This window comes from Cryptotermes secundus, unplaced genomic scaffold (genome assembly GCF_002891405.2).
Source record: "Cryptotermes secundus unplaced genomic scaffold, Csec_1.0 scaffold1769, whole genome shotgun sequence".
Classification (NCBI taxonomy): domain Eukaryota; kingdom Metazoa; phylum Arthropoda; class Insecta; order Blattodea; family Kalotermitidae; genus Cryptotermes; species Cryptotermes secundus.
In genome coordinates this window covers 1,986-18,529 of record NW_019727434.1, presented here as the reverse complement: position 1 = coordinate 18,529, position 16,544 = coordinate 1,986, and the positions used below count along the sequence as shown (strand labels likewise).

The 16,544-nt window shown below is 37.2% G+C and overlaps 2 protein-coding genes across 2 annotated transcripts in view; both read right to left on the bottom strand.

The window, feature by feature from the left end:
• Positions 1-281: 281 nt before the first annotated feature.
• On the bottom strand, positions 282-2,602 carry LOC111864826 (transcription factor AP-1). Its single transcript, XM_023852361.2, has one exon. It carries the CDS (start codon positions 2,388-2,390, stop codon positions 1,503-1,505), a length of 888 nt encoding a protein of 295 aa, XP_023708129.1. The 5' UTR covers positions 2,391-2,602; the 3' UTR covers positions 282-1,502.
• Positions 2,603-4,871: 2,269 nt separating this feature from the next.
• Positions 4,872-16,544, bottom strand: part of LOC111864825 (peptidylprolyl isomerase domain and WD repeat-containing protein 1) — a 13,574-nt gene continuing 1,901 nt past the window's right edge. Inside the window, exons 2-6 of the mRNA XM_023852360.2 lie at positions 14,014-14,150; positions 10,795-10,892; positions 8,967-9,155; positions 8,411-8,562; positions 4,872-7,041 (exon numbers count right to left, since the gene is read on the bottom strand). Coding sequence (XP_023708128.1) covers positions 6,898-7,041; positions 8,411-8,562; positions 8,967-9,155; positions 10,795-10,892; positions 14,014-14,150 — 720 coding nt within the window. The 3' untranslated portion in view covers positions 4,872-6,897. The remainder of the gene's footprint in view (positions 7,042-8,410; positions 8,563-8,966; positions 9,156-10,794; positions 10,893-14,013; positions 14,151-16,544) is intronic.

The following is a 16,544-nucleotide window of genomic DNA, read 5'->3' as shown; positions in this document are numbered from 1 at the left end:
TGAAATAAACTGTACCCATCCACACATATGAACACCAAACAACCTCCCAAGTTCCAACAGCTGCAGAAACAACAGAAACTTAAGCAGCAGCATGATGCGCTGTAAGTGCAACACATAAATCCCTGACCTCGTTAACAAAGCACAACTGCACGAGTTACCTAAGTTCTCAATACAGACTACATAAAATTTCACTTCCACCCATAAACAGCTGTGAAATTTGAGTTTCCAAATACGGTATCTCTACATATACTGAAAGACTGTTAGGTTAAGAGAGAGTGAACTTATTCTTAAATATCAATTTATTTTGTCAAAAATAAAATCATTCATAAAAAAGATTTCATGGAATCTATTTTCTACATCACATACCAGCACACATAAAAATACCTTATTGAAGATGAATGCTAAAGATATATTGTAAAAAAAGTATGTATATACATATACAAGAACTTCTTTTGCTGCAGGCTGTCAGTTTGGAAAAAATGAGGATTCTGATAGCAGATTCAAACACTCAACCTCTATTTAAAAGGCACATTGCATATTGGAAGGATTTGCATTACAAATATAGACTGCCTACAGGCAATATAATTTCTATGAAATGTTGAAAGCACTTTCAATTAGGAAACCACACACTAGGCTAGTATACTCGGTAATGCTACATATTCGCAGCTTAGAACTTCCCATACAAAAATAGCTCTTTTCAAAAGTCAAATTCTCTGCTTAGCAAACCATCCAAAAGACAAGAGCAAACACAGTTTTACACAGTATATAAGAATCACATGCTTATACATGAAAAGTATAACCCACATGGGGATGCGACTAGATGCACAATTTGCCTCCTAAAGCTTTACAGGAGGTCTACAATGTGATTGTTTCCTGTATGAAACATACATGCCCATTTTATTTTATTCAGGAATGCATATTTGTAAATTCACTCAGCACTAAGGACAAAAAAAAATTGTAAATAAGTCACTATAGTTTTGTAATACTATCAGTTTCTCTTTGGGAGAAATAATGGCGGACGATTATGACGTCTAAGAGGTGAGAGGCTACCACAAATTCTAATCCTGGCCGCAGTACGACGTTGCAGCTTGTGGTGATGAATTACGCAAGTGAACACAAGGCCACTCGCTTATGTAGCCTCACGCCAGGCCCAATTGGTTTCCTTACACTGGGACGGTCATGCGCTCCACAGTACCATTACACTGAACAGCAAAAATTTAAGTTTGGTTTATTTCGCAACCTTGGCTGCTCCACACAATATTTAATATTGAGCATGTCGTTAGACCTTGCACGTAAACAAATATTTTCAAAACAATTTTCAAATTTGGTTGAAAACAGACCGATATACAAATTGATACAAAAATCACTTTTAAAGTATTAAATATTGGAGCAGCTTTGCGACTTCCTGAAGTTACCTTAGAAACCAAACCCGTAAAAAGAAAGGCAAGGATACACGTTTCCCACACACACATCGCCGGGATTCAACCCGGGGAATCCTCGGTTCAGAAGTGGGCTGCCACCATAATTTGACAACCACTGTGCACGTGGTCCATCACTTGTTCTTTCAACTGGCACACCTGTTCCTTGAGCTTGTGTACAACAGTTCCGAGTTCTGTGTTCTCACCCTTCAAGAGTTTAACTTTATCCTCGAGTCTTGAAATACGTTCCAACTTACGTCGTCTGCATTTGGAAGCTGCTATCCTATTCCTCTGCCGCTTCCTTTCCAGCTTGATTTTCTCCTGGCACTCCATGTTGATGGGAGAAAGGGGTGGCGTAGATCCGAGACTTGGAACAGTTTGTGGTTCATCTTTCACAAGGATGGCTTGGTCTGTGGACGACAGAAGGCCGTATCCAGCCGAGGTTATAGGCGGGAATGAATTTGCCTGACTGATCACAACCTGGCCATGTGGCTCCAGCGTGGTATAAGTGATACCGACGCCAGTACCATTGCTACTGCTGGTAACTGGAACATCTACAGGTTGCAATCCTCCCGCGGAGCTCATCTGACTGGAATCGCTCGTATGTAGCTCGTTCAATGCATCCACAAAACCCCGTGCATACATCTCCTGTTCTTCAGTCACTGTCCTGGGAAATAAGATCTGCGTCGTTGGTGTTGGTGTCGTCGTAACTAAACCGTTCTGCTGTGCAATTATAAGTTTCTCGAGCTCAGGAGACCCTAGTTTAAGCATGTTGAGATCTGGCGAGGATAGCACTGGAGCTGCAGTCACAGCTGCATTGAATTTTGGTCTTTTCGCTGGCCCTCGAGAAGCATTCAAGTCCAAAGTCATGCTTCGTTTCAGCTGATTTACATCACCATTTAACCTATGTTGAAAAGACTGGTCCTCGTAGAACGTAGTCTCCATCTTGGGAGGAATACAGTTACGAACCATCAAGGAACCGTCCTGATCACTCTCGGTAGAAAATTAATTCTTCACTACGAACACAGCACCTAATGGCAACAACCCTGGCGTCACCGCGTGTCGAACCACAACAAGAATGACTCACTTTGGCGATCAATACGAACAGGCGCCGTGACGACCAGAACTCTTATACACTACACACTTCCACCTCTTCCTCAAACTAAACGCTTTATGAATCTAGTACAACCAACCGTACTGCTTATATTCAGTGAGTCACACAAGTTATTTTTAATACATAACGTCACCAACTCACATTCCTATTGGCTAACGATGACGGATCCTATTTTCTGCCAACTACACAGCTTCATTGCTATTGGTCAAGCCGCGCCGACTATGCCGTCATGTTATTACCAGGAACTTCCACGCATGCGAGAAACGAAGGAGCGAGATCACACGGCGGGCGAGTCGAAGCTATCATGCGCAAGCATCTAAATTATATAAATTACGAGGGAAGTATACGAAAACTGAATTTAAGACAGGATAAAATTCTTTACAGCATTGGATCACGAATGTGTAAAATTGTCAATTAGAGCTTTAAAACAGGTCCAACGAGAACATGATAAACATATGACACTACAAGGAGGGGATGGGGGCTGAGTATAACTGACGAGTTTATATTTCGCAAGCATGGCAATTTTCTTGCTCTCACTTGCAAGCTGGTAAGCTTCACCCCCTCCCTGAAGCATTTCAATGTTTTTAATTATTTATTTAACTTAAAGTATGGTATTATAACATCAATAATCTGTCATTCATGTACTATTCACATCCATAAAGAAACTGACACAAATAATGCATTACATAAAATTTGGGATATAGTATGTTGCATATTGCACCACCACACATGAATGCAAAGGAACAAAGCAACACATGACGTTTAGTTTTCTTTCAGAGTAGAACAGAGACTTTTGAAAGCTATAGTATGAATAAAAATATTACAATTATGTATAAATTAATTTTTGAAGACTATACACCTAGAATTAACTTGCTACAAGAAATGTATAAAAAACTAGTCATAAAACCTCAAAGTAAAAGGCCACTTGATGGACTTCTGCATAAGGTAATAATATTAAAGCTCAGGATAGGTCCAATTAAAAAAGGGGGGGGGGGTAAATTCAGTAGAGGAGGGTTTCACAGAGCCATAAACAGACTTTTTAGTTGTCCCATTAATCAATTTATTTTGTTGGAATCCAATATAGGGGACTTTCATCAATTTATACTCATTATTCCAGTTTTTAACATAATATTAAACTTCAAGGAATGCCACTAATAATTTTGTGTACATTATGTTGCACACCTTTTCCAATTTTATTTTAGGGTTGGAATTTGACACTTCATGTCCATGTCAAAATTGATACTGAAGTGCATAAATGTGAAATTAAACACAAAGACTTTTTATGTATTCTTCACATAAAGTCTATAAAATAAATACATAATGTGGAGGTCATATGTATCACCAATATCATCCCCAAAACCACTCCAGATTTTTATAATGTTTGGTGTATGGGGGGATATGTGAAAAATGGTCTGGCAGATATGATTTTGGCATAATATGAATATTGTTTTACATGAAGCTTGAACCTAGAGCCTAAAGAACATGGCATGAAGGCAAAAGGCATGGAGGTATAGTTAGACATATTTTAGATCTTGGCATTAGGTACAGGTGAACAGTCAGCTTTCACAATGCAGCTGCAGGCCCTTCTTCCAGGGAGGGCCCTTGATTCCCAGACAGGGAGCATCTCAGGGCCAATCTGGACATGCTGAGAGAGAGAAACATCTTTCACCCTGCCAGGAATGCAATCCCAGTTATTCACTTTGCAGCAAATCCATTTATTGACAGTACTATTCAAGCTTAAATCTAAACTGAAGATTTCTCCAAAAGAATTGGCACATAATACGTGTATAAAGACCTCATTCAAATACACAGCTTTTATTCAAAACATTTGTGTATATGGTGCATTGTCAAGGCAGTAACATAAAAGTAATATATGACACCATGCAGTGTGATATCTGTATTTCAGTTCATTTCACAACAATAAATGTGTATCTGAAACAAATGAACATCAGAGCCAATCACTTACCCAAACTCCAAAGGGTTCTCATATCAGATATATGCTGCACATCTCTTCACTAATTTCCTGCGGTCCAAAGAAGGCATGGAGGTACAAAGTTGGATACAGGCGGGTGGTCAGCATTACCCTGTCAAAAAGTCCCCAAGTAAGAGGAATAGGAAGAGTTAGTGTGGATATGGTAACAAGGACAAGGACACCAAAACCTTCATTTAGAAATCTGGTCCACAATGAACACAATCTTTCCTACATGTGTCCCACGTCTGTATTACATTTATTGCAAAAAAAAAACTGAACAAGGAACACTACAGTACTCAGTAAAATCATAAAGAAGTATTATATTACTTTAGTATGTAAAAGTAATGTGGAAGTTAACAATGAAAACCTTGAGGTCCAAGAGTAATTTACACTAAACAGTGGCTGTCATGAAATAGTTCCAATTAAAATGGCAACGGCTATCTAAGGAGCACACATATTCTGGCTGAACTTGAGACTAAATCCATATTCACAATTTTTGGACTACAGTAAGAAATTAATTTGCCACACCTATATAGTGTAGGGACACACAGACTGCTCAAAATTAATTATGAAGCACAGACTCAAGGACCATGTCTGAAAAGAAAATATTACACAGCTAAGGATGAATGGCCCAATTTCTTGACAGTTTATGGTGAAATTAGAAACAGCTGTCCCTCCAACTTACAGAATATGGAGGGGGGGGGCTGTAAGAAGCTTTCAAAGAAATCTGTCACTCCTTCCCCCCAAATGTGGAGTAAGTCATGGCAGATCTCAACAGAAATTTCAGCATTTTAATGATTTTTGTATGAACTGAGGCTCCCACAGTGGTGGACTTGAAGATATACATAAAGCTGTATAGTCCATTGAAACACAACAGACGTTTCAGATGAAATATCGGCTGATTTGTAATAGCCTACATACTGTTATATCTCAGAAAATAGAACTCTTTAATGACTTTTGCTTGTTAAAATATCCCACTGCACACTTGTTATTGAAACATCTACTTGGTTCCTGCAGTAAGAACAAATTATGAAACTACATTCTGTAAGAAATTAAGTACACTACACACTGCACAGATGGAGAATCTTTAAATATTCAGAAGTGAATAACAAGAAATAAGGACTTGAAGTCATTACATTCGGGAAGTTCTGAAAGAAGAAACACTACAAGAAGAGACTGTCAAATTTAGGATACAGAGGTATGGACAAATGTTAGAGCTGTAAAACATAACATACTTAACAAAGAGTAAACAGGGGTCAAAGATAACATGCAGATATGACAGATGCCGGTAAGCAAAGAGTGGATACAGATACAATAACAGTGCTTATGGGAGGATAAAAAAGAATGGAAAAGCTCTGTCTATATAATGCCATGGTGATGCAAATACTTCATCGTTGTTCTAAGCCTTCTAGGTCCATTGAGGCGGTGACAGTGAACTGTTGAACATGAACTTATCATTGGAATTCATGTTTAATAATTCTATTTCAGTAAAAGTGTACAAAAATTAAGTATAGTTACAGTATCTAACAGAGCAATAGAAGCAGAACAGTAATATAAAATGCTGTAGTCTCTAAAACAGTGAAGAAAGCAATATGTATTGCTAGGACAGGATGCATTTATACAGATTTTACCATTTCCACAACAGACGGCTACATTGTAAAATTTAGTCAGTCCATAAAGCATCTGGACCACATTCCTTTTATTTATTTACAAAAATGTTAGCTGGAACATGGTTATTATGGAGGGTATACTTACCATACAAGACTTTAACATCTGCCACTATCATGGAAATAATTTTTCACTTTACATCTCACCTCTTAAACAAGTTTTTGAAGATTACCTATCTACAAGTTGGTCTTTATTGCAGTTTTATTAAAATAATATATATATAATTACAGTGTTTTACAGACAATATAAATTAAACTGTATTACAGAGAATACCTTCCCACTGCCACCACAAACTGGGGAAAAGGAATGTGTGCTGACAAGAGATCTCGGTGGTTATTTTTTATTTCATTCATAAATTCCTTTTATTCATTTTCAGATATCATGTTATAAAGAAAATCTGTTAAAAAGCTGCTGGTCTGTCTGTTAGCCTTCTGATTCAATTACAGACATTAATGTTACATTAAGTGATGGACTTTTATAAAAGTTGTATAAATGCTAGACAATGGAGGTCACCTCACCTTGAAACACTTTAATTCCCATCTTCAACAATATAACTATCAGTTGTGGAGATCTGAGACAGAAACACCACCAGTGCCATTCAAGGTGTCTTGAAGCTTTACATGGCACTGAGATCTCCATTTCATACATGGGTAATGTGGATATATCCAGCTAAGCATTTTATTTGATTTAACTCAGAGCTGAATATGTTTGTCGCCAGTCCATATTCACTTTAAACTTATGCTTACAATCTGAATGTCATCATATGGTTTATCTGTCTTTGGATTTGTTTTCACAGTGCTAATATTCTGCACTACTTCCATTCCCTTCACAACTCGTCCAAACACTGTATGCTTGTTGTCTAACCATGGCTGAAAAACAGAAATCAAAGGTAGTATGGAGGAAACATCAATATATAAATGTATTTGTTTATCTGTTAAGCAGATGATCAGTCACAGAAACTCATTTTATGAATACTGAAAGTAATGAACTGTCACATTTACACATTTAGAAAATTAATACAGTCTCTTGATACAGGTGAGGAATACAGACTATTACAGAGGCACTTCAAGCCATGCATGTGTTTAAGGTTGGTCTGGCATTTTAAACTTGTAAAGCCCTTTGTCAGATTTAGTCTGACAGTTTAAAATACAAATAAAACACAATGAAATTAGATTTGGTGGTGTCTCATATATTTAATAAACAGAATGTCCTGTATCAGATGCAGTCAGCAACTGGAAAATCATGTATCAGTCCAATGTCAACTCGTCAACAATCTGAGAATCACTTTTTGGTTGAATGTTAACTGATTCCAACAATTCTGAGTTAGGCAATTATAAAGATATAAGAATATCAAAATGGATATGAGACCACCATGTTGTGCGTTCCCCCGAAATGAGAACCCTGCCTTATCTTGCCATACTTCAATCGCTGTGTATGTGAAAACAAATGTAAACCTTTTAAAATCATGAATACACTGCTAACACAAATATGCATGTCTGCTTTTAATTTCATATTTAATTTGTGAATAAAAATAGCTCTTTCACATAAAGCAGTTTTATGGACTAACAGACTATTTATCTTCCTGGTGGAATGTGATATATGCACATTAGCAACATTTATTTTTATACTTCCTCTCACTGTCTTCTATGTTCAGTTAAATACCTAATTTTGTCATTTAATTCTAAATTTTACAATCTGTTTTGTGTATACAGCATATTCTATTAATTAACATAATCCCACTCTTTTCTTCTTCCCTCAGTAATGCCCTTTCATACTTCTTACACATCAGATATACTCAATTTTTATCATTTAACTAAAAGTCCACATCACAATTCTTATTTTGCTTAATACCACTGTTTCACTTGCAGGGACTGTAAGGTGTTTAATGAAATGGGAAGATGATAATGGACATAAAGTGCAAATGCATTTGTAAGGTAGTTGTCATGTTCTGTTCCAAAGTCTTACCCTAGAATTTTCCTTGGGAGTCTGAAACCTCGGACATGTCACCACAAAACAATTCAGATTTGAACCACGTACCTCCCAAATATTATATTACCACCACATCCACCCGCGTGGCAACAGGTCTTTGAAATCATACCTCAAAATTCACATGACTTTTCATTTCTTTTAGAACCTAAGGCAGTGGTGTCAGAATAGGTAGAGAAGGGCTTATATATTTAAGGCTGTTGATAATGATGGTGGTGGTTATTATGGTACATATTAGAAAACCTTACTTACTGTTGGTATAACAGTGATGAAAAACTGGCTGCCATTTGTATTAGCACCTGCATTTGCCATGCTTAAAGTGTATGGTCGATCATGTCTCAGGTTTGGGTGGAATTCATCTTCAAATTCTCCACCCCATATGCTCTGTCCTCCAGTGCCTGTCCCTATTTCAGGAAGAACAAACACTTCAGAATGACAGCTATCACTACAAATATATATATATTTTTTAAGTGGGCAATGGGAACAAATGTCAAAAATATTATGCATGTTCAAGGATGACAATTTGGAAAAATTGTGAGAATTTAAATGATTCTCTATTGGACCAAGTTCTTCATGACACACTGCAAATGTTTCACCACAGATAAGCAACTATTAGGCAGGCAAGAAAGACTCTGTGTCATGGAGCTAGAAAATTATTAGTAACACACAAACTAGTTTTCATCAAAAACTGTTACAGAAGGTTCCTTAATTTGCTTATGGCTTTGTAAATTTCACAATATATGAGCCAAAAAATTATATATATTGAAACAAGTTTTTGATCTTGAAGGGTTCTATATATATATTTTACCTGTAGGGTCTCCAGTTTGAACCATAAACCCCTTGATGACTCGATGGAAAATATGACCATTGTAGTAGCCATTTTTACTGTGCACACAGAAGTTTTCCACAGCCCTAGGACACTCTTTGGCAAAGAGCTTGAGATGAATGTCTCCCAGTGCTGTATGGATAATTGCACTGTCATACAAACGCTGAACACCTGTATACATCACAATAAAGATCAATCAAACAAACTTCATATTTTTACAGTTACATTAAAATCTACTAATGTGTGCAGTACCACAGAGGTTATAAGAATAAGAAACAATGAGAAGACATGATTAAAATTCTTTATATGGGCATAATTTGTTTGTGGGATGAATATCACCTGTATCATGTGTTTTAACATTCTCAACTAAAAGTAATGATATTCAGGAACTATAAAAGTCTGAATAAATTACACACTCCCAATATTGCTGTGCTACAGCATGTATAAAGTCTTCATAGGCTGACTTCTAGTACTCTGTTGTACTCCTCAAGCTTGCTGCCATACTCCTGTCGCTTACTACTTGCTCAAGAATTCTGCTCACTTATATAGATGAAGCATGGACACACATCACAGAAAACACACGTCACATGATCGCTATCTAGCCAGTCTACTGGTGTGCTGGCTGGAACTATGGAAAACATGTCACATGATCGCTAAGCACTGTTGTGGTGTGACATCAATGTGCATGTGCAAGCTGTACAGACACAAAGAAAACATGGCTGCCGTATTGTTGGTCATGTGTGCATTGCAGGCATTGCCTAGTAGTGGATTTACATGTCACAGTATTATGGCAGCCTTATAAATATTAACTTCTGCTGACCAAGTAAATTTACTGAAATTGCTCACAAGCTGTACTGAATTAATTAAATTCTGTATTATTATGACAAAGTGATGAAAACATATGCCTATTGACCAATGTTCTGCTTATTTACTATGGCATTCTTATTGATCAATGTTCTGTTATTTAAAACTGTGGCACTGCGCAGGACTACTCAGTACAGCCAATGTTTCCCACACAAGTCTCTTAGAGCCAATCTCTTGGGTAATTTCATCCCTATCAAACTGCTAAAAGAATAAATCAATTCCACACATATTTACCTCTCAAACTGATGTAATCTACTCCTGCACACCTGGATGATTGACAATACAACATAAATGTGTACTCTAAGAGAGTTACATGAAAACATAAAGTTTAGTTGGCTGCTGTTTTTGGAAGAGGCTCTTTTAATTTATTCTTATGCCGGTAAATTTCTCTAATAGCAGATTCAAAGATGCTCTGAAAAAGAGGGAACAGCTGGAGAACTAAAGAGCAAGACCAGTTATACAAGGAACAAAGACTGGATGACATCCAAGACGGAAGCAGTAGTATTTCAGCTAATGTGGCATCATGGTACCATGTACGAGGGTGGTCAGAGACTTAACAGGGAGAACCCCTTGGAGCAGAAGAAATGGTGGCACACCTGTAGGTTTTTTGGGACAAGCAGCCTTAAGGAGGGAGCAATGTAACATGATGCCTTAAAGTCAGAATTTTGGAGTTAGAAAAGTGTAGTGACAGGAGCCACTGTGGACAACAAATGTTGAGAAGAGCAGCCATCAAGCATGGATACACTGGACAGAACATCTCTCTCTTCTCCTTATTTCTACCTTTCATTTCTTATTGTCAATAAAGCAAATGTAAAAACAAATTTAAAAAATGAATAATTTTTACAAATTACTTCAAGCAAGAAACAAATGTACAACATTTTAACTCCTTGAATTTAATTATATACTGGCTGAAGAATATATACATAAATCAGAAGGAAGGAATAACCTGGGGCTTCTGTTGCAGATATGATATCTTCTTTGGATGGTTTCTCATTGAAGATATCTCGTTCTGCATCTTGGCCCTTGGTATCTTCAGGTTCTCGCCTTAAATAAGAATTTTAAGATATTTCAGTAAATATTCAGTAAATTTTAAGCTGCCATACAATCATCCACACTGTTCACTGTTACACCTTTCCTGTAATATATCGTAAGTAGTATGAGACGAGGTTGCAGAAGATTAGAATAACTGCCGATAGGAGGAATTCACAACTACAAGCCAACAAGCAATTGTGACTCATTCCAAGGTACTCTTCTAGCATTCATGAAGGGTTTAGATGAAGAGAGACAAACCATACCAAGTTGGGACAGGTCAGGATTCAGTCCAATATCTGTTACACATGTGCTAATACAGTAAAAGCCATTTATATGTCAAACTTCATGACAAAAACACTTTTGTGACCATAATGATGAACTAAACATCAGGGTTGAGTGACATTTCCTTCACATTTGGAAGACCTTGAGTTTAAATCTCAATCATGAAACATAACTATGCTGACTGTTTCTACTGGAACAGTACTTTAAAACAGGTCATGCTGACTTTTCCAATATCCTTTCCAATTCATCATTCACATTCATCCTACAACTTAGTGCTATGTAAAGTTTAGGGTTGAAAAAGCTGGATTATATAACCTAAGAATGAATCAAAACCCTCAGCATAAAGAATCTGTTTGTACAGCTGCTTTCACATTTATGAAGACTCTACAAATGAGAATGTCATTCTCATATTTCTTTGTGACTAGGTTACCAAATTGAGTAAGTCAGCTATTGTAAATGGGGCTTTAACAGTTTCCTCCAAGCAAAACTGGCATAGGTATTTATACAGTATGATCATCTTAGAGCTCATGCATCAGGCAGAGAAGTCTGATTTGCCTTCAGTCTGGTTGGGCTGCGAAGACACGGACTGCTAGTACAATCAACATATGTACAACCTAACAGACCAGCAGATGCTGGAAATACTCTGTTCTTGTTTCCGCCAGGATAATGTTCAAGCTCAACACACCAATTCTATCATCACTGGAAAGGTGGATCAAAATGCTTCATGCTCACTGACAGAAACTGATGTTACATTTGAACATTCAGCCTGAAAATCCTTGAGAGGCCTTGCACAGGAGGCTGAGTTTCAAGCATCAGGTTTACTCTGTCTCTGGCTGAGAACTTTGACATGTGAATGTGAACTTCTAGAGGTGCCAGGAATGTGCGCATGACAACAGAGAGCACCATCAGCATCTGCTGTAATCTCGGTAAGTTTTACTTGTAATTTGTTATGCTACAGGCTTGCCAGCATCACTGCTTGTCCTAATCTCCATAGCCTATGGGAAGGAGCACACTCTTCTGCCTGAGTAGCTCAGCAATACGTGGTAAGCTATAAAATTATCATACTGTATATATGTCATGCTTCTGTATGGGTGCGAAACTTGGTCTCTGACATTAAGGGAGGAACGTAGAATGAGGGTGCTTGAGAACAGGGTGTTGAGGAGAATATTTGGACCAAAGAGAGATCAAGTGACAGGAGGTTGGAGAAAACTGCATAATGAGGAGCTTCATAACATGTACTCTTCTCCAAGTATAATTAGAATGATCAAGTCAAGGAGGATGAGGTGGGCAGGGCATATAACATGAATGGGGGAGAAGAGAAATGCATATAGGATATTGGTGGGAAAGCTGTAAGGAAGGAGACAACTGTGAAGACCAAGGCGTAAGTGGGTGGAGAATATTAAAATGGATCTTAGAGAGATAGAATGGGATGGGATGGATTGGACTGATCTGGCTTGGGATAGGGACCGCTGAAGGGCTCTTGTGAGCACGGTAATGAACCTTCGGGTTCCATAAAATGCTGGGAAATTCTTGAGTAGCTGCAGAATTGGCAGCTCTTCAAGAAGGGCTCAGGGCCATGAGTAAGTATATATGTTATGCATGATCCTTTTTTCCTCCCTCTCTCACGGATAGAGAGTCCTGGAATTCATACATATCCAAACCTCAATGACTGACATTATGTAACTTCTATCATGCTCAATTTTATCTCTTTCTTACAGACACACTACTGCACTGGGAGTGTAGAGGAATGCAGACAAACTTAGTGGAATGATAAATACAAATACCTTAAAAAAATGGCACAGACAATTGTGAACTCAGTGTTAATACAATGTCTACAATCAGAAGCAGTTTTCCCACCATTAAGTACATATGTTTTTTAGTGCAGCATTTCCCAAACACTGACTATTCCTGATCAATAAAATTCTTCCCTAAAAAAATATTAAGAACTGTGGTGACATACAGGAACATCCAAGTTTTTGTGCTGGACTTGATGGGAATAACAGCACTTCATGATGAGCCCATGAAGTCAGCAAGTCAAGAAATATGCTTTGGGATTTCCTCTTATAATTCATACAAGATCAAAGTTAACTTATAGTTCAGCAAATAATGAGCTGCTATAATGAAGTTCAAGAAACAATTCTACACAATACAGTTATGGAAGTTCTCTCTACACATGGAAGCATGGTACTTTATTTTACAACACTGCCAGTATCTGAGACTATATAGCATAAAATGCCAGGCTGAATAATGAAACAGAAAGGATTTGAAAGCAGGTACTCACAGCCTTACTGACATAATATCCCAGCAAATGCCTGGAAGACTGGGAAAACCACTAAAAATATTAATCAAGATACCTGGTGTTCCACCAAAATTCAAGCACCCATGATGTCTACAGTATTACTACTACACCAACCAGCTTTGCTGGTGCTGTATTCTATATTATTTTTTATTATTTTTTTATAACACAATTTAGATTTCAAGCATACAGATATCTTCATAGTATTTTGAACTAACTATTTCCTCTAAGCTGCTCAGTGTTGTTTGTGTACCTTATGTAACACTGTTGGTATATACAGAACACACATATTCATTTCAATAAAACTGTAGGTACAAAAATTAGGATATTTAGACAATGTTTTATGGATAAAAATCAATGATGTTATAGGGAAACAAGTGAATAAATTAATACAGAGTATGTGGCAACTGCAGAAATGCAGAGAACTGACGGGGACACTAACAGAGAATTCACTTAAGCTCGTAATTACCCAATTATGCAGTTGGCACAGGGATCAGAATTCGACTGGCATTAAAAATAGAAACTGTTCTGTAAAAATCAAAACAGCAGACATACCTTGAGAACATATAGAACCTGTTCTTCTTGAATGCAGTGCAAAACAGTGTGGGATCTGAATGGATAGAGTCTAAAGTTGGGTTTTCAGAGGCCTCCATTTCCACTGTTACTGCTGCTTTTGACTTCCTTGCACGTCCCTGGAAATGAGCTCTAAATCATAACATGGCTATTGTGCATGAATTAATACCATCCAATATGAAGAAAAAGGCCATATACAGTTAACATTTGATTGTCTATGGCTTTATTTCATAACACTACATCAGCTGCAGAGGTTGTACTCCATTAAATGAAAGACAATAGGATGATTACAAATGGTGAAGAAGTTGTCCAGTGGTAGGCTCTTGTGAACATGGTAATGAATCTTCAGGTTCCTTTAGAGCAGGAAGTTTCCTGAGCAGCTGAATGACTATCAGCTTTGGCACAGTACATCACACTGTACCATCAGGACATTTTCCTACAGATAACGAGGAAAGCCACAAATGTTTCAGCCAGGACAACTGCTCTCTTCATCAAAATTTCAACTGTGTACTTTGACAACATGAAGTAAGAGCAACGAACACTACTAGGCAATACAACAATACCACAGAGATAATACTGTAATATAAATATAAGACCGATAAGTTTTCACTTGTGAGGACTGTGAAAAATACATAATAATTTGAAAATTAACATTAGTTCATCAGCCTTAAAATAATTACAATATGATATGGCAAATTGAGTTCTGCTAATGTCTGAATAAGGTTGAATAATTATAGTAATATATCTTGAATTTTTCCTTCATTTCATGTACGTATATTTAATTATGCAAGTAAATGCTATGGATGAATGTTCCCAAAAGTCAAATGAAACAATATTCTTGTGGAGAAACTTGTATAATAGCAGGCAAGGGGGAACATTCTTCATACAACATGCAGAATTTAAAAAGTTATGCGTTATTAATTGATTGGAGTGAATTCTTGACATTTCTAGATACCAGCATACTGTTCCTAACTGCATTACGAAAATCTTTCATAATACTGAAATATGTTTAAAATAGATCACAGTTTTTGGGCTTAATGCATGAAGTACAACTTCCTGCATAAGATACTTCAATGTGAACAATAATTATCTCATACATTAACCCATTCCAGACTGGCAGCATCATTTGTAACCATTCATACAGGACTTCAAATATGGGAGTGTCTGCAGTTGGAGTCACAATGAACTGTACTTGTATCCGACATGCATTTCTAAACTGCATGGCTATCATGAATATCCTTGTAGTCTTTAAAAGGGTTAATGTTATACACAAAAATTTCATAAGGACACAAAATGTAGACAACTTCTAATGACTATGATCCTAACTAATGCATACTGCAGAGTCTTTCTCCAGAAAACTAGTGACCAATGCTTAGGTTAAGAATGTCTGGTACTACACCGCCATTCCCCCATACATCTTTATATGTGTAGCTTAATTAAGCTCAGGGATAACTTTACCCTATACCAGGCATGTCCAACACGTCGAGTGTGATCGACCGGTTGATCGCAGGATGATTTTTGGTCGATCTCATAGGCCTATAAGGAAACTGTACGTGAAAAGCATGTAAACTGACTTGTAATATAACATAAGAAAGAGATCATAGCTACTATTCAAGATCTTTAATTATCAAGAAACACCATTGTGCGGTGAATAGAAATGATGTGTGGAAACATAACTGAACAGTTGTTGAAAGATGTTTCCAATTGTGTTGCTTTCTCCCTCCAACTGGATGAATCTACAGACATCAGAGATACAGCCCAGTTACTCATCATGTGTTGTGTTATTTTTACCAATATTTTTGCTTACAGCGAGGTACGATAGGAGGGGGTGGTAGATCACTGGCAGTTTTGGCACCAAAAAGTCAATCAGAACCTGTTTGAAGTTGGCCATGCCTGCCCTATACATTACCTATAAAACTGGAATATATGGACAGTAAAATTCTTTCATACTTGAGAACACATCAAGTCACTTTGTGCAAACCCTGATTAGTAATTTAAAAGTACAACACAACCACAGTATGCAAAGTGTTGTCATATTTGTGAAGGTAATCTATAGTAGGCTTAGTAATCATTTGGTCAATAATAACATATTACTAAACGAACAATTTGAATTTAGGCCAAATTCATCAACCGATAAAGCTACCTTCAAATTACTGAATCAGATAATCCAAGCCCTTAATGATGGGCATAGTGTGGGAGGATTATTTTGCGATCTGGAAAAAGCTTTCGATTGTGTTAACCATGGGATATTGTTATCTAAATTGGAATTTTATGGTATATCTGGCCCACTTCACAAATTAATAGCATCTTATTTGAATGGTAGGTTTCAAAGAATAAGATTACAATCAAAACATTCTAGCTCAAGTACTTATTCCAACTGGGGTGAAATTTCTCATGGAGTCCCCCAGGGTTCCATTCTTGGGCCCTTGCTTTTTCTAGTTTATATCAATGATCTTCCGTTAATCCTAAATAAGGTTTCCACCCCTATTCTCTTTGCGGATGATACCAGTGTA